The sequence below is a fragment of the Lepisma saccharinum genome, chromosome 12 (assembly GCF_977018435.1).
Source record: "Lepisma saccharinum chromosome 12, izLepSacc3.1, whole genome shotgun sequence".
NCBI classification, from domain to species: Eukaryota; Metazoa; Arthropoda; class Insecta; order Zygentoma; family Lepismatidae; genus Lepisma; species Lepisma saccharinum.
The window spans coordinates 68965562-68982653 of NC_139240.1; the positions used below are offsets into that span (position 1 = coordinate 68965562).

The 17092-nt window shown below is 36.8% G+C and overlaps 1 protein-coding gene across 5 annotated transcripts in view; it reads right to left on the bottom strand.

Moving 5' to 3' along the window:
• Positions 1-1617: 1617 nt before the first annotated feature.
• LOC145996194 (nucleolar MIF4G domain-containing protein 1) overlaps positions 1618-17092 on the bottom strand; it is an 89546-nt gene continuing 74071 nt past the window's right edge. For all 5 annotated transcript variants that reach the window (XM_083132587.1, XM_083132588.1, XM_083132590.1 and 2 more), the window contains 6 exons: positions 16264-16457; positions 11625-11800; positions 9448-9641; positions 6919-7083; positions 3134-3265; positions 1618-2042 (listed from right to left, as the gene is read on the bottom strand). In XM_083132587.1, coding sequence (XP_082988713.1) covers positions 1758-2042; positions 3134-3265; positions 6919-7083; positions 9448-9641; positions 11625-11800; positions 16264-16457 — 1146 coding nt within the window. In that variant the 3' untranslated portion in view covers positions 1618-1757. The remainder of the gene's footprint in view (positions 2043-3133; positions 3266-6918; positions 7084-9447; positions 9642-11624; positions 11801-16263; positions 16458-17092) is intronic.

Sequence of the window (17092 nt, forward strand, 5' to 3'; positions counted from 1 at the left end):
TCATAATCTGTGCATGTGTGGCTGAAAGAATTCTGTTTTATGTAGAATATGCCTCGTGTGGAGTTGAATAGAAATTACTTTCCATGCCCTGTTCTTGGGGTCGCAAGTGATTGTCAAATGCCAAACATCACACCTGTTGTTTTGTTCCCTTGTTTGTCCACCCCCACAAGCAGGGCAGGATTTATCACTTGGCTATCCTAGGGACTGAGCAAAAATGAGACCCTGAAGGGCCAGAAGTGAAAAAGACCATCAGCTATTAAAATTCCTTAATATTGTGATAACACTAAAATAAATCAACTTGCTTATTTCATGAAAGAAGATAGGAGGAAGGAGTTTGTAGCGTTTTAGATAACTTCTTACATCATAACCCTATTTTCAGTACTGTATTTTAACCAGAATGCAAGTCTGTATGGCAGACTGCAAAGCACTATTTAAAACGTATTCGTGAAAAGCATTTAACAGTATTTGTCCCAAATCTTGACTTTGATCTGAGAACTTTTGTAAGAATTTTACCATCAATTGCCAGTGGAGAGCTGTTGTTCAATGTTCTGAAAATAATTAAGAGATTTTCTAGTTTGGAATCCTTCACAGCGAAGTCTGATGTCCTGCAAGGAAATGACTTTGAGTCTCTCATTCATCAGTTTGCTGCCATGAAAGCTAGAAGGAAACAGTTTTAGCCGAGTGTTCTCTTGTATTATCGAAGTGTACTGTACTGTTTTAACAAAGTTTAATGAATAACTTTTAATCAGATGTGTCTATATTTTAAAGTTTACAAATGCCGGCATAGCCAAAAATAAATAACCTAGGGGCCCAAATTTTATATCCCCCTGCCTACAAGTTTTGTGGTGATTGTCCTTGGGGGTTCTGATAACTCCCCTTGACAGTGGTATGATTGTGGACCATTTGTAGATTAGCTGCTGCACGTTTCATGATCATGTGCTAGATTCTATAGCAAGATGTGGCACCACATAGTGGCATGTTTATGGATCTTTCATTGAGACACTTCTGCCACAAATGATGGACAAAATGGTCCGTCCATCTTTAGAGCAATGGCACAGAATTCAAAGGGTCCAGTTCAATCCCTGGATGAGCCTTATATTTCACTCGAACTTTTCAATAAATTAATATTATTCCTCTATGTGCCTGTAAGCTATCCTAATAGTTAATTCAGCAAGAGAGCAAATGTTTCATTAGATATATCACATTACAACCAAGACACTTCTACCAATCATTCCTCACTGAGCTAATAGATATTCAATTTTAATATATTATGCAAAAAAATCAGGATTTTTCCAACAGCAAAAACTAGCACTCACTCACTCACTCTCTCTCATATTAAATTTTGTTTTAAAGTCCACTTTATGCACAGAAAGGCTAATCAGGACTGGATCCGAACCACTGTGCAATGTCACACTCCTATGTAACAAACTTAAACTTGAAGTCAAAAGAAAATAGAAGAATGATTTCATTGTACAACAATATGCATAACAAATGTCCACAAAATAACATTTAGAAAAACATAGCGTTTCATACCAGTTATCAAATAGTGAAGATGCAACACACCCTGGTCCCGGAGTTATTCCAATCCTTGCGTATGTGTCTTGAGAGAATACAAGATTTATTTATTTATTCATTGATTTATTTCGAACACAAATGCATCATACACGTTACTGATATGTTCGCACACTTTTGTACTTTCGCTATTGTAAAGTTCATTATTTTCCTAAACACCTGATGAAATTGCCACATCCCAAACCCTAAAGTCTCATCTTCGATTCACCTGCCATGATCGCTTTCTCTGCCACGTTAACCCTCTGGTCCAGAAGTTTGCTATCCTGTTCGCTCATTCGCTCTTTCTTGCGAAGCACAAAGTGATGGAGGAACAGTCTCATCCCTTCCCTGAACATGTGGAGTTTTGGTGAGACTGCAACACGAAGGAAGACCTGTTGGCACGTTTCTTCTGACGGATGCAAAAGAATCCCTAGCAAAATTTTCCTCAAGAACTTAACCAATGTCTTGTTCATTTCAGCAAACTGGATTACCTGTTTGCAAAAAAAAAAAAAAATCTTGTCAGATACAGTTCCCTTTAGGTAATATCCATTGAATATAATAAAATATGACAATAGCAATCATTTAAAGAATTTTCATTACATATTTATCTTTTACAATATTAATTTAACACAATGAAATCAATTTAGCATGTCTATATACATAAGGGATGGGGCAGATTAATCGGTACTCTATCGGTATCAGCCAATATATACTCTGTCCCAACTAACTGTAGAGCAAGGCCGCACATAATAACAGAGGAGGAGGAGGAAAATCGAGTGCTGAACGCAGCGTTGCCAACCGTACAGTCCTGACCATACATGTACGGACGTACGGTTCAGACTTTAGTACATACACTAAATGCACGGCTTGTCAAAATTTTGCTCTTGCAGTTTTATCTCTAATATTTCCATAAGAAATTCTTAAACCAATCGTACGGACCTGGAGACAAAAATACGGTACGTTTGCCATGTGCGATCGGTATTATCCTTTTCAAAAGTTTGCAACACTGCATAGCGAAGCAGGTAATCGGGTAACTCCCGTCGCCCATTACGCAATCCCGTTTCTCTCACTGTTCATTGGTGGAGCAGTCTTGCGTCTCTACTTGCGCAGACTTGTTCTGTTTGCCTGGTCTACAGTTAGCTGATACGGAGTTTAGGCATATTATAGGTAAAATTACAATCTGATATATCTATAAATATCTTATAATTTAGTGCAAAATACTGCCATTTTGTTATATTTTTTATTGATAATCTCCACGTCCTAATTTTTAAAAAAGTAAATATCAAAATATGCAACTTATTTGCACTGCAATCACCTCAAAACACACTATTTACTAAGGAGGTCAATGAACCATTCAGGTTCTTCAAGGACCAATTGGAATATTATATCGATTTGGTAGAATATCAGTTGTCAGTATCGGTACTTTATCGATATCGGATCATTTCCACCTAAATCAAATTTTGCAAGTTGTTTAATTATTATGTATGCACGCATGCACATGCCACATACATACACACACACATTGTTGTAGTCTAGTGGTTTTCATTTAAGTTAATAACGTATTTTCTTATTATTGACTTACTTTTAGAACTGATAATGGAAGCCCCATCTCCACAAAAAGGTGAGTAAGAAATTTTGCTAAATTCACCCGCTGCACACGGGACAAATTGTCAATCTCCTTCAGTTTATCCCACAAGGTATACTGGATTATCATCTGCAAATATGTAAATAGGATTATTTATTGACTAAGATTAATTTTCAATTATTATATACAGTGGAACCCTGATTTTACGTTCCCGGATTATAAACTTTCCCGCATTATGCATTTAATCTTGATGGTTCCAACAAAGCAAAATGTTATAAAAGTCTCCTTGATTTTACATGAACTTTAAGGTGCCCTGAAAAACGTAAAATCGAGGTTCCACTGTATACATATAAAATATAAAAATGGAAGGAAACAGTAAGCATTTATCACACAAAATGAAAGTTTCTATATTAAGCAACCTGGTTCCATTTTCAATTAAGAAAAAAATGGCATCGCACTTCAGTGTAGCCAGATGATGGGAGAAGATCAGAACATGTTAGGAGACCAGTGTTTTAACTGTTTGCTGGATGGGCAAGATTTTGGGTTCAAATGGTTACTGGGCCTCCCCGATGGCGCAGTGGTAGCATCACCGCCTTGTAATCAAGGGGTCCCGGGTTCGATACCCGGTGGAGGCACAAGTGGTTCGGATCCCACTTTAAACTGTAGGTCCAGTCCGATTAGTATTCCTGTGCATAAAGTGGACTTAAAACACCAACTCAACTGAAATGGTTACTGAGTGGTTAGGTTGAGTCTGGGGTTTACGGTAACTGATATGTAGAATCTTTCGCAGCATTTCTGAAAGGATGTTTGTTGATGGGAGTAGTTGGTGCATAATGGCTGTTCGGAAACAGTCACTGGAAGCTGTGTTGTAATGTGCTAATCAGGACTGGACCTACAGTTTAAAGTGGGATCTAAAGCACTGTGCAATGTGCCTCCAACAACAATCAAAACCGGGATCCCTAGCAGCTAGCTCGATGTTTGAATTCATGTATGAACTGGTCACCATCATCTCTGTCAGTCTTCCATAACCACAGAACCAACCATGCATGTAATAGGAGCTAACAAAATCTGTCACACCAAAAGAAACATGGGTACTCAGTAACCATGCTCCATTTCCCCACTGTTATGCCCACACAAAATTTACAAAACTCAATGTTTAATGTGTTAATTATAAAAAGAAATACTTGTATCATGATTTGTTTGATGCAAGTTTGTAATCTGTTCCAATGGTTATTGACACCTTAAAATTTCAGTTTTGATTGCTAGGTGATGTGATTTATTGATTTGAACTTTGTGTGTAAAATTTACATGAAAAATGAATCTTATGTATGTATGCTGGGCATAAACAGCCAGATGTAGAGCTGTAAGTCCAATAAAATATGATGATGATGATGATTTGATGGTGGTTGTTGTATGTTGATTTCTTTTTTTTAAATGCAATTTACGGCAACACTATGGTGCTACTTTAATACTTTTATATAAAAATTTGCAATGCGCAAAAATCTCATTTCTGATATCCATATCAACACTTATTTCTGAATGTAAACCTACGATTATGTGGATCTTGTATGGATTTGCGTGGAAACATAACTTCACAATATGAACATGTTCATAACTTCCAGAATAAATGATACCAAGATAAACCACAAAATCTCAATATATCTTGGGAACAGAAAAGACTACAATTCTGAAAAAGTGACAATGGAGAATATCATTTCCTGAGGAAAGTGAATAAGCATATGGATTACTGTGCTTCCAACAAGAACAAAGACAAAACCAGTACTCTGTAACTTGGCTGAAATCGCTTAAAGGTGGTGTGGGCCAATGAAGGAAGAAGAAGACGTTACGTTGATTTAAAATGTGTGACTTTGTTAGTGCAATCAAACAAGATTTTCAAAATTAATACAGCTTTTTCTCGAACTAGAATATTATTTTGTTGAGTGCAGATTGTGGTAAATAATATCAGTGGTAGTTTTATGGAGTCCTGACTGTGAAAGTTAATGATATTTTAATAAAAAGCCTTTTGCATCCCACTTCTGAGATGGCTTCATAGAAGACTGGAAGTTTTGTGTTTTCCTCGAAGTAATTGTAAGTGTATTTAGAGTGATAAAGACCAGGAATGTAAGACCACTATGGAGCTACACTTAGCTTTGAATTTCATTGTTCCTTCATCAGTTCTGTACGGGAGATTTCATACCAAAGCAAAAAATGACAAGCGACACAGTCCCCTTCAGTCTACAAGCAAACAATCACCACAGATGTGCAAACAACACACTGAGGTGACATGATGAACTAGTTTTGATAAAATAGTCTTGGTATTTTCTGAAAAGTTTGTCTTTTTACTTTTTAACTACAACTTTACAGATATTTCCCTGCATCAAGTGAAATTTCCCTTCTGTGACAAGACTGTGTTTGTATGGCAAAACATTATATCTTCAGACCAAATATTCTAATTTAGTTTGTGAAATGTCTCCCACACACAGCTTAACAATACTTCCCAATAACAATAAATGGATAAATACATTGGAAATTCCATTTTACATTTTTCAGGGGACCAAGCTGTCTGCGGTGGCTCAGTCGGTAATGCGTCTGACTACCATGCTAAAGGTCCCGGGTTCGATCCCCGGCCGGTTCAAATCCGGGAACTTTTCTAACGATGGAAGCGGCCCCGGCGCCCACCCAGCATCGAACAACATAGGTACCTGGGGGAAACCTGGGGGGGTAAAGGTGGTCAGGGGCGTGATGCTGATCACATCACCCCCACTCACGACCGGATCAAGAAAGTGTGGGGCGTTACCCCCACACCCCTATACGCCTTCATGGCGTGGTGCTATGCACAGGGGAGCACTTTACCTTTTTTTTACCAAGCTGAAAATTTTGAAATGTGGGAAAATGTAAAATTGAGGAAAATTTTATGACACTTGGCTATGTTGGGACCATGAAGATTGAATGTACAGGATGTCTCAAAAATATGGGATTTTTGAAACCGTAACTTGGCAACACTCTGAGGAATGTGGCACCACATAACGTACAAAACACGAAGTAGGTGTCATGCCATTCAGTTATCATGGAGCTGTGGAGTGGTGCACAGCGTGCATATTATAAGAATAACGACAGTGTCAGTGCTGCACATTGAGGATTTCAGCAACATTATCAACTGCAACGGCATGCACAAGTTCCATTCGCGCATACAAAAGCAAGTTGGGTAAGCAAATTCGAAGAAACAGGTTCAACAATTGCGGAACTGAAGACACGAATCTGTGAGGAAGTCAACCAGATTCCTGTGGACATGTTACAGCGAGCAATGCACGATGTTCCCTGCCGACTTCAGGAATGTGTACGCACAAATGGTAGCCATCTTCAAAACATGAAGGCCATCTTGTGAATGAATAACATGTTTACAACTAATTGCATACCCTATACTATTCATCTCCATGAATACACTTGCTTCGAAGTTCATCATATTTTTGACACACCCTTTATAATGTGGGAAAATGTAAAAACCAGGAACGTAAAATCAGAGTTCCAATGTAATAACAATTAAATAAATACAGAATTTCTTTCCAATCATTTTTTTAAGCTGAAGTTTATATTTAACATGGCTGTTAGAGTAATTTTTATACAGATGCGATAAGAGGGAAATATTATTAATTTTAAAAATAGTACTCAATGCTAAATTTGTTAAAATCTGAACAGTAGTGGTACTGAATTACATCGAGTTACAATTAATAGTTCAAGGAAAAGCTTGGGAGGAAAACCTCAAATCATTACTGGTCACTTACCTGATACTTCCTGTCGTAATCACAGAACTTTTGTGCCAACAATGCATAATAAGGATTGAAAGAGCCTTCCTGAATGCAACAGTGCATGATAACATGAACAATCTCTCTATCTTGCTGGTTCTTTAGACCAAGGCGCAATAAATTCTCAAAAGCATCAAGATAGTCCTGCGAATAATTTCAATTATATTTAGTTAGTGAATAGACTATATAAACGAGCATATACTCAAATGCAATACAGTTTTTATAAAGGAATGTAAAATAAATTCAAAAAAGTATACCTGAAATTTAACTTATATTCGGTGCTCGAAAAATCTTCCACAGAGGTAGGTGCCAGCTTTGAAAATCAGGCACCAGGAAACCACCTATTAGCAATTGTGCATACTATAAGAAGCTATAAGAAGTATTCATTCATCAATTTCATGATGAAATCATCACTCATCCCAATCTTCGCAAATTAGCCAAAAGTGAAACAAAAAGCGAAGTAAAATAAAGCAAATCAATCAATCTATAAGAAGCTGAGCATCGCCGTATTCAAAACATCACTAAATCATGTGAGAAAGTGGGAAATTGAGGGGGGGGGGGGACAAAGAGTAAGAAATTGTTACTGATTCTATGGGATGTTCACAACGTTGATACGTTAATCATTTGCTAACTTACATTGTACTGCAAATCTGAACTTAGAATCTTCAAAATTTCGTACATGCAAACTTAAAAAAAAACGGCGATATTACAGCAAACGATCACAGTCGCCAGGTTGAAATTTTTAGTCGCCATGGCAACCTGGCGACTGCGATTTTTCGAGCCCTGCTTATATTTGTACTTGTAATGGATTTAGGACTTCCAAACAATGGACGAATTCTACAGACATAATTTTTCTTGTACGTACGCATTGCTTGCATTGTAGAATTATTTCTGTTGTAGTCTACGGTTATTACAAGCCTAAAAACATAGTTTTTTCATAGTGACGTTTCAGGAAAACACACACTCCCTTCATCAGACATTTATTTTTAGTTTGATGAAGGGAGCGTGTGTTCTCCTGAAACGTCTCAAGGAGAACCTGTGTTTTTATGTTTGTAATAACCGTAGACTACAAGAGAAATAATTCTACAGAAATAATTAGGGGTTGTGACTCTTGATTAAAGGCAGGGTAAAGAAAGAAGAAAGATAAGGAAACATTTAGAGCCTTCATATACCTTCAAAAGAAGCAATTAACAATGTAAATTCGATCATAATGTTCTGAATTCTAAAAAAGGCAGGAATTAACATTAAGGGCAGAAGAATTATTCACAACCTCTACATAAAACAGAAAACCACAATAAAGTGGCAATATAGAAAGGTGTCAGTACTCTATTAACCACAATAATTTCATACTGGTCCACCCCTATCCTAAAGTACAAGTCTGGTAGATTGATATGGATATGATATGGTACAGTTACAATGGATCATTTATACACTGACAATTATGCATAATGTGAATAACTTTAATTTTTCAACATTCACGTATTAGTACTGGTACAAACTGGTAAAAATATTAGTGTTCATAACAATATTGATTTGAAATGACATGGGCTAAGCCCTGATATTTAATTTAGTTAACTCAGAATTACCACTATAGATCTAACAAGGAGAGGGCACAGCTTGGGAAACTGAATTTGGGACGTGACTTTTTGTAGTGGTAGGGTACCCTGTAGGTATTGATATGCCAAGATACAGGGTCAACGAAGTCAGTAATAAGTGACTTTTTATACAATGTATATTGATAACCTTGTATGTTGAATTGTATCTTCTGCAAATATTCTGTATAAAGAAACAAACTGCCGGAGTATTAATTCAGGCGAGTGTACTAGCGTGCACTAGCTAGTCATTACAGAGAAAAAAATGATTCAAAGTTTCAAAACTTTCCAAGTGTGTCTCATGAGATGAAGATATTCTTTAACTTGCAAGTGTCCCGAAGGTTCTGGGTTTGATTCTCATTTGGTTGACCCTACATTTTTCCTATTATCTCGAGCAATTATTTCTTGTGAAAATTCGTTCTTTATCTGCAATGCAAATTGTCGAGACATTTTGTTCTCCATGCTTTTATGATCGTGTACAAAATAAAAAGGTAAATAAAAGAATTTATTGCGAATAGAATTCTTGTGTTTTGTTTCTGGAAGGGTATTTGTTTTCTAGAAAAATAAAACACAGCTTTACCCTTTGCTACATATATTATTTCGTCGAAAATAGCACGTGGATAATTAAATATGCAAATTTTGTACAATGATGAGAAAATTTAAAAAAGTATTCTGAAAAATTATTTGCATAAATAAAATTGTAAAAACATTAGGGTCAAACTTGGAAAGCTTAGAAACTTTGAAGCATTATCTTCTAGGAAATGGTTGGCTAGTGCCCGCCAGCACTTTGGCACATCAATAACTCTAGGGTACCCTATCACTACACCAAGTCACGTCAGACACTCAGTTTCCCAAGCTATGCCCTCTCCTTCTAAGTGAAATGCCACTTTGTTATCTAAGAAATAATTCATTCTACCTCTGCACTCATTAAAATGCAAAAAATATTTCTTCTGATGTCTGTGTTCATTCTCTGCTTTTTTGCGATCTCCAAGAGCTTATCACTAAACTTTGGAGGATGAGTTTGTTCCCCTGTCTCCTGACTATTGGCCTCGCCAGGAAGAGTTCCGCTCCATGCTGATCCAACTATCCACCATCTGCCACGCTCTTCAGCTGAAATATAAAGGAGTTGAATATTCATTTGTCCAAGCAAAACACATTTTAAAAAGTAGCAAATCAAACTTTGTGTAGTTACAAGCAAAAGTAGATTGTAATCAGTGCTTTCATATTATTACACTGAACAAGAGTGGAGATTTTTTAACATGAATTTATTTATTTTTATTGTGACTTCTTATGATTGTGGGAACATTACAGTGGCATACACTAAATTATTTTTCACTCACTTTTCTGTTTTTGTGGTCATCTTAGAGACCTGCTGTATATTTTTTAAATTACTTATTAATATTTAATTTCAAATTTCTTCTAGTTCTTTTTACAAAGTCATTATTGTGATAAATATATTTCCATTGAGAGGACTGTCATTTGGCACAAAGATAAACAAAATCCAGTTCTCTATGATAATTAGTTCTGCTGTTTGAATTTTCTCTGTACATTTGCACATTTAAAAAGTGGAAAGTCTGGTCTGTAAGAGGGTTGCAGATTCAAGATGCTTCCTTCTCAACATGCAGAAGAAGGTCATGGTCGGAGGGGGAGGGGGCATTGTTGTCAAAAGTGTTTACAGCGATAACTTTTCAGCGGGTGAAATGGACTTTGCACAATGCTTGCTTCACTCCTTCTAAGAGGTAGGATCGAGGCTAAATATAACTCGTGTAATTTTTTTCAGCTGACTGACCCTTTTATTTTGAAAAGGAGACTTCATTTGAGTTCACAGAGGCGTTGCAGTAATGTCGTGCGCATAGTTTTCACGTGTTTGCAAGTGGAGTGAGATATTTTATCATGTTTTGATCATCTTGGGAGTGTAGTGAGAGGTATTATTTACTTTTCTTGTTTGTGTGTGTGTTGTGCGAACATGAGTTCGGCTATAAGGTTACAGGATTTGGAGCAGGAGGTAAACAATATACTAGACGGTTTTGGCACAGATGGGGAATTGGAAAGCGACGAGGAGTTGCGGGAAATTGTACATGATCGGGGTGAACGTGTTAGTGTTTGTTTCAGCCTTCGGTAAGTTTTTTATTTTTACTTCCAATTTCATGTATATATATTTGAAATTCCTGTCTTTTTTTAAAAAAAATATTGTGTGTGTTGCAAACCTTGTCGAAAATAACTTGTGCACTTTGTTTCATTTTCATTTCTTTCTTCAGATGGCAAAAGGCATTAGGAACAAAATAAATATTGAATTATAATGTAGACATGTGGTTGCAAATAGGACATAGAATTTGTTCCTGTCCCATGTCTCAACAGGGAGAGGCAAAATTTTGTCTTTTCTTTTTTCAATTTTCACATTTGAAGCCACGAATAATAACAGATACATACAGATAGCAACACTTCGTCTTTTCTATGTAAAAGTACATTTTATTCTTAGTAAAATGTTTCTTCTTTCACTAAATTATCTGCCATAGGAAGGAAGCTATAACGATTTTTGCTAAACCTTACAAAACTCGTTTAAATGGCCTGGGAGAGAGGTAAAACTGCATAAGCACCACGGGACTTTAAAGGTTAAACACGAAATTTAGAGTTTATTTATTGATGCGACACTTTCTGAAGTTTGAACTATCCTGTGAGTTATGCAATTCATGGAAAATTGATAAATTATCTTGCAAACATTTGAGAAGCCAAAATGGACACCTTTACACAGGTATAAAAACTTAATACTCTGATAACTATATAAATGTGTTATTACAAGGGATATCTTTATTTTGTGTAATAAGTCCAGTTCTTAAATCAAATTTAGGATTATATTCACAATTTTAAAACCAAAATGTCATTTTATATGTCGCTTTTGATCTGATTTTTCACCACTATAACACCGAAATTTGCTTTATTATTTACCAAAAATATGTGGCTCTACATATAGCATGTTAAAATCTACTAACTTTATCAGTAAAGGCAAGTGTAGAAAATACTCTTGGCTAATTAATAAAATACAGAATACACCAAGAATGAATTATCTACTATTTTATAAAAAGTAAATAATACCTTTCAATAGATCCTCCAACGATATATTCAGCTCAGTTACAAAGCTTCCTTTGCGTATAAACCCTCTCATCAGCTTCTTGAGGTGCTCCATGTGAGAGGTATCATAGTTTGGAATCGTCTGCATGTTGTTGTTCCGTATAGCCAACATAACATCCAGCATAAATTTCACACGGGAGCTGAAAAATTTCATATACTGCAGTGTTAAATGGATCATGACTTATTACTATCTTATTACTATCACTATTAACACATTACTGAAATGTTTGAAATTGTTTTCTGTTTGACCATAAAAAATGTGAAATTTGGCTCTGTGGACAGGACGAAACGTTCCCGAGTGGTTATAGAATGCTTGGTACATGGGAAAACATGGATAAACACAATAAAGCACATTCTGTACATAAAACACAAACAAGGTTTAGTAACTTTTAACATGTGTACAACTTGGTGCCTGAGGAATCTAAAACTAACTCTATAGTAATCAACAACAGACTATTGTACATATTTGTTCTTCTTCTTCAGAGCTACATGATTATACAGAGCATTCCCTGACATTCGCTACGAGACTCGGCGGCAAGCGGCCCGGTGTCAGCGCTTGTCTTTCCCTGTGAACGGGTCCGCGACAGTCGCTAGAGTCGGCTATTAAAATTACAGTTTTCATATTGTGTACTAACCTTGACTACAGAAGGTGTTAAAAATGATGTCCCTCTGCTGCAACACATTCCTGGCATCTCCGAAGGAAATTGGCATTTACACGTGCAAGTTCATCTACTGTAATTCTCCCGATTTCTCGTACAATACTCTCTTTTAACTCACGGATGGTGTGCAGATTGTCCTTGTATACTTCTTTTTCTTTCCACTTTTATTCAGAACTAACTCTGTTACTCTAGACTTTTTTATGAGGTTTAATATAGTGGTTCTATGTGGAACGGAAACATCAGGAAATTTCGTTGCAAAACTTCTCCACAATTCTTCCTTCCGAAGTGACACTCGACAAGGTAAATCCTTTGTTGTAATGTAAATTTTTGTGGTGCCATATTAAGCCACAATATTCAACACACGGACACGACACAACACAACTTCCGAGGGACGATTATACTGGCGTCAGTCTGCAACGTCAACAGAAATGGAAAGAGAGCGAAGGCAGGGGGAGCGAAAAAAACAGACTGTAGCGTGCAACTGTCGCGGACCTGTTCACCGTGAAAGACAAGCGCTGACGCCGGGCCGCTTGCCGCCGAGTCTTGTAGCGAATGTCAGGGAATGCTCTGTACATAATACATATTATAATGCTCACAACATTTACATTATCCGTTGTCTGAATTTTGTCCCACACCAGTCATGCAGTCTAAGGTGCAAGCTTTGGGCTCTGGCTACGAGATGCATGCTGGTTCGAGTCTCCTGGAGGAAGCGTAACAAATTTTCTCTTGAGATTTCTGCCTGTGTATGGGACCGTTAGCCACCTACTTTTGCGAGAAAATTGGGGGAGTACGAATGAGTAGCGTAACCTGGCCATAAAAACCTACAGCAACATTTAATGGGTCCACCCCTCGCAATCCAATTACCAGCGAAATTGTTATTAAGGAAGTTAGTAACACAACGGGCATAATGTGGGGGGGGCCCAACCTGCTGAAACATGTACCCATGAGGTATATGAGGTACAGCATACTGTTGCAACATTTGCAGGTAACTTGCACCTGTAACTGTAGCTTCCTCAAAGAAAAAGTGCCCAATTACGGAATCTCGTGTCAAACCACACGTTCATGTTCAACAACTGCATGGGGATTCTGCTCACCCCATATTCTACAGTTATGCCTATGCACTCTTCCGGAAATGTGGAAGGTAGCCTCATCTGAAAATGTTACGCATGTCAGGAATTCATTGTCATCATCAATGCGTGATAGCACTTCACTAGCATAATCAAACCTAGCGGGTTTATCATTGCACTTTAGTTTCTGAACAAGCTGTAACTTGTAGCTAAGCCTTAACCTTTTATGTACGATATCATGCACAGTAGAACGTGGAATTTGAAGTTGAGAACTAGCACGTCTCACAGATTTACGTGGGCTTCTCTGAAAAGCTTCCTGGACTGCAAACACTTTATCCTCGCTCACACGCTTCCGACCACTACCTTTCTTCCTCAACAAGGATCCTGTTTCCAGCAATTGTTTATGCCATTTAACAATGTAATGATGTTCTGGTGCTTCCTGTCCACATTGTTGCCGGAATCTCTTTGTACCGTTAGAGAAGACTTCAATTCTGCAAACCAAAAGCAGCACTCAACTTTCTGACGAACAGTAAACGGCGCCATTGTACAGACTACTCACGAACAAAGCCGTGCATGCGCTTAATTATGTTACAATTTTTTCCCTTCTGGTGGTAAAAAAATGCCTTTCTTCCCTCTTCCAATTAAGCATTACTTGACATTTCTATCGTTAACGATTGTTGAGTTATTTAAATTCTTTATTGGTATATTTTTTCTCGGACACACTGTACATGAAGAGACAATCACAAACACATTTGGACAGAACTCAAGTCCCATATAGAATTATACTAGCCATGGATCCAGATGTCAGAGCCTCGTTAGTACGCAAAATGCAGTCCACGGTGTACGACGTGTAAGTGAGGTCACATTTGGATGTCTCAAGAAAGGGTCACCTCTAACACTCCTGAAAGAAATTGACTGATTGATTGAATTGAAAATCTGGGTACGTCAGCACTTAGGTTATTTTGCATCCTTCACATTATACATGGCCCAGCCTCTTACCACAACTAAACTTGATTCTGAGGAATAAAATATTCTCACCTGGGTTAAAAGCTGAGGTTATAAAGGGGCACTCAGCACATACAGGGTGTTCATATTTACTATGTGCAAATTACTCACAAGATTAACAATATAAATACAATTTTACTTACATTCTTTTGCGAGTATGATACATTTTCTTCAATTACGACACATTCGCAAGGGAAGCTCGTTGCAGACAACTTGACTGTGAAATAGCGAACAGTTTTTAGAATTTTAAAGGTTTTTAGTTTTTAAAAATGTATACAGGAGGACAAATAAGTTTGTATAATAGGTTTTAACTTAGGTAAACGATGGCTTTAAAGCACGTAATTTGTCAGTGTGTAATCAATCTTCCTATACTTTTTCCCCCGCTCACATTTCACCTAACCCTTGATCCGGTTGACTATGGAAGAAATATTTTGACGAAGCTATGACTTTATGATTTGCTTATAACACAGTTATCTCTCGAAACGTCGTAATTAAACAAAACGTATCATACTCGCAAAAAAACGTAAGTAAAATTGTATTTATATTGACATACAGGGTGGGGCACGGGGACCAGACGAATTTAAAAAGTCACTACAAAGTTAATTTTTGCTGGAAAAAAAAAATATTTACTGAAATATATAGTGAAGATCATAGCACTTTACGATAGACATTCAAATGTTCCGTTGTTGTAGTTACTAGCAGTTTTGTTTTGTGTTGGAATGCTTATACGTTACGAGGAGAATGAAGACATGGTGTTGTTGATGAGTGACGAAGCTCACTTCCACCTAAATGGATCTGTAAATAAACAGAACTGTCGCTACTAGGCTGTGGAAAATCCCCGACAACTACATCAGAAACCCCTTAACAGCCAAAAAGTGACCATGTGGTTCGCTGTAGGAAATCGACAGAGACATGCTGCAGAAAGTGGAGCCAATTTCCATGACCGCCTTCAAAGTTGCATCCGCAAAAATGGACGCCACTTGGCCGATGTAATTTTTCACACATGAATAGCATAAAATGCTATGATCTTCACTATATATTTCTGTAAATATATTTTTTATTATTTTCCTGTAGTTTACGGTTATTACAAGCATAAGAAAACAGTTTTTCGTTGTGACGTTTCAGGAGAACACATGCTCCTTCATCATTAAAATTTAATATAACAGAAAACATCAAGAGACTTTGTGAAAACAATGATGAATTTGAATTACCTGATGATATTTGGGATTCATAATTTTAAATAAAAAAGAAATGTGACCAAAATTTTTTTTATCTGAAATAAAAATAAAACAGACTGCTTCTTTTCACAGTTAAGTTGCTATATTACAACAATATAACATTGACAACATCCTTTATATAACGGATTCTTTTTGTTTAAAACATTGCTAACCATTGTTATAACTGTATCTTTAGTCAAAATGAAAATAAATGTCTGATGAAAGGAGCGTGTGTTCTCCTGAAACGTCACAACGAAAAGCTGTTTTCTTATGCTTGTAATAACCGTAAACTACAGGAAAATAATTCTACAATGCAAGCAATGTGTACATACAAGAAAAACTATTAATATATATTTTTTTTGCAGCAAAAGTTAACTCTGTAGTGACTGTTTAAAATTCGTCCGGTTCCCGTGCCCCACCCTGTACAATAACAAAACACAGGACAACACACGTACAGTCCTACGAAGATTATACTGGCCGTAGGTCCAGAGCCTCGTTGGCCTGCAAAAAGCAGTTATTGGTGTGTACTATGTGGAAGTGAGGCACTCCTGAAGAAACTAGGTTAAGTATTGTAAGAGCAGCACATTACTCTAGGAAGCTTCACATACAATCATACCAACATAAAGGAATAAAACAATAAAATAAATATCCATACTTGTCTTTGAATTCAGTCGCTGCCGAAGCTTTCCTCTGTAACTTTATTATTACATCCTTCAGGACTAATGGATCACTTTTCCTCAATGTGAAGCCAACTGTTTTCAAGACTAGCAGAATTAGTTCTATGTCCTTCTCAGTAAAGCCTTCGCAGAATTTTTCTAGCAGATTAAACATTAGGATGGAATGGAACATCTGCAACAAGCACAAAAGAAATCAAAAGCATAAGAAAACATGTATCGATTAGCATGCAACTAATTTTATTCATATGCATATTATTCCACAGGAGGGGACCAGCAATTGAACAATTAACCTCATGATGCATAAAAAAAATAACTACAGTTCACATTAAGAGATGGGACAGTTCATCTTTTTACGCATACATACCCAAGCAAGCTTCATTCTATTTTACGAAACCACAGGATACATGAATTAAAATTTTATATTAAGTATAAAAGTACATTTAATGGTTCTTTCTATAAACTTAACACTTTGAATACATACTCATACCGATTCCCACCGATACCGATGCAAATTGTAACAATTGATTTGATTGAATTGGTGTTTTAAGTCCACTTTATGCACAGTAAGCCTAACTGGGACTGAACCTACAGTTTATAGTGGGATCAGAACCACTCCACTGGGTATCGAACCTGGAACCCCTTCATTACAAGGCAACGATGCAACCACTGCGCCATCAGGAAGGCTCTAAATTGTAACAATTAAAAGTTGTTCAAAATATTGATTAACATAAGGGGTCAGCATTCCACTCCAATTAAAAGGATTAGTTTACAATGGTTTTGCTTCAAAATACAGTAGAACCTGAGTTA